This window comes from Amphimedon queenslandica, unplaced genomic scaffold (assembly GCF_000090795.2).
Source record: "Amphimedon queenslandica unplaced genomic scaffold, v1.1 AMPQUscaffold_11942, whole genome shotgun sequence".
NCBI classification, from domain to species: domain Eukaryota; kingdom Metazoa; phylum Porifera; class Demospongiae; order Haplosclerida; family Niphatidae; genus Amphimedon; species Amphimedon queenslandica.
Window position 1 is genome coordinate 12,367 of NW_003547819.1, and position 1,229 is coordinate 13,595.

Here is a 1,229-nt window from a genome sequence, read left to right on the forward strand (position 1 = left end):
CAAGTACCTGGATATAAGAAGTGATGCAGTGAATCCACCGTCTACCAGGACAAGTCCCAAATCCTCCATTTTTAATCTCTTATTAATGCCCACCCCATCAGCAAGTGATTTGTCACCAGAAGGAGTACTAGCTGAAGGATACAAATTAGTGGCACTACCAGTCTTGTTAGAGGGGCAATTAGGATGAACAACACCTGGGGCCAGTACTTGAAGGAACTGGACATTAATATCACGAGTTAGTAACTTCTCATAGTCATCTTGGATAGACTGAGAGAGAGAGAGGGTGGATAGGGGGAGGGAGAGAGAGAGAGGAAGAGAAGAGGGAGAAAGGAGGTAAGGTAAAAGGAAAAATGTGATCAAAGCAAGACAGAATAAGAAAGAAAAACAGGCAAAAAGCATACCATGCAATGGCTTGCAAGGACCAGCATTGCTAGTGTACCATACAAGTACATGTACATACACACACACTAAGAGTAGATGATTTAACAATCATAAATGAACTCAAACATACTAATCTAAAAGTCATGGTATTTACAATAATTATCACAAGGTTCAGGATACAGACAATCACACTTGTGCTCCTGTTGGTAATGGTATTCCCTAGGATTGACTATTCATATACTTTCACTTTCAATGTCAGGAATTTAAAAACAATTTGATAACATTTGTCTTGAGAATGGATTGAGTTGCAACAACAACATTCAAAATAATCACTAACCGCTGGGTAGCCAAATGGACATTCTTCAATAAGACCCATCTTAAGAAAAGAAATTTTAATAATACTAGCAATAACAATAATAATTATTACTAAATACAATTATTGTAACAATAATATATAAGTGCTAATGTTACTAAATTCTCTACCTTCAGTCTTTGAAGCTGATGAGATTGCTTTCTCTGCAAGATTAAATCCTTCAGTTGAACCAATAGCAATTGATGTACACTGCTTGTTCTGTGATGCTGATAAATCATTAACACGACCGCAAGCATCATAACCAGGAACCGAGCACAATAGCACTGGAGTATTACTCTTAACCTAGCAATTAATAATCAGTTATTAACTGTTATTAATTAACTATTAGACACACCTCATCGTTAACAATTTTCGCAAGGTCTAGCTCTTGCTCTGCAGCTGACACAAAGTCCCTTCCCATCACTGTGGCTACAAAATTACTCCCCATAGAGAGAAGAGGATCAGGCCTGAAGGTTTGTATGACCAACAACTGATA

General features: G+C 37.5%; 1 protein-coding gene across 2 annotated transcripts; it reads right to left on the reverse strand.

The window, feature by feature from the left end:
* Positions 1-33: 33 nt before the first annotated feature.
* Positions 34-1,223, reverse strand: LOC109588670 (dynein heavy chain, cytoplasmic-like). 2 transcript variants are annotated; one of them, XR_002188298.1, is made up of 4 exons: positions 1,089-1,223; positions 865-1,036; positions 536-757; positions 34-267 (listed from the first exon to the last, which is right to left on the reverse strand). XR_002188298.1 is itself a non-coding variant. In XM_020004808.1 (3 exons), the coding sequence occupies exons 1-3, from the start codon at positions 1,179-1,181 to the stop codon at positions 744-746; spliced, it is 279 nt and encodes a 92-aa protein (XP_019860367.1). In that variant the 5' UTR covers positions 1,182-1,223; the 3' UTR covers positions 327-743. The 2 variants fall into 2 exon arrangements, 1 of the variants encoding a protein (XP_019860367.1); XM_020004808.1 differs by lacking the exon at positions 34-267 and having other exon boundaries at positions 327-757.
* Between the last annotated feature and the right edge of the window lie 6 nt (positions 1,224-1,229).

Excerpts from the sequence above, each read along its gene's own strand:
- LOC109588670 (XM_020004808.1), bottom strand. The coding sequence starts at position 1,181 with ATGGGGAGTAATTTTGTAGCCACAGTGATGGGAAGGGACTTTGTGTCA. Across the intron at positions 1,037-1,088 it reads CGAAAATTGTTAACGATGAG|GTTAAGAGTAATACTCCAGT; the intron begins GTGTGTCTAATA and ends ATTAATTGCTAG.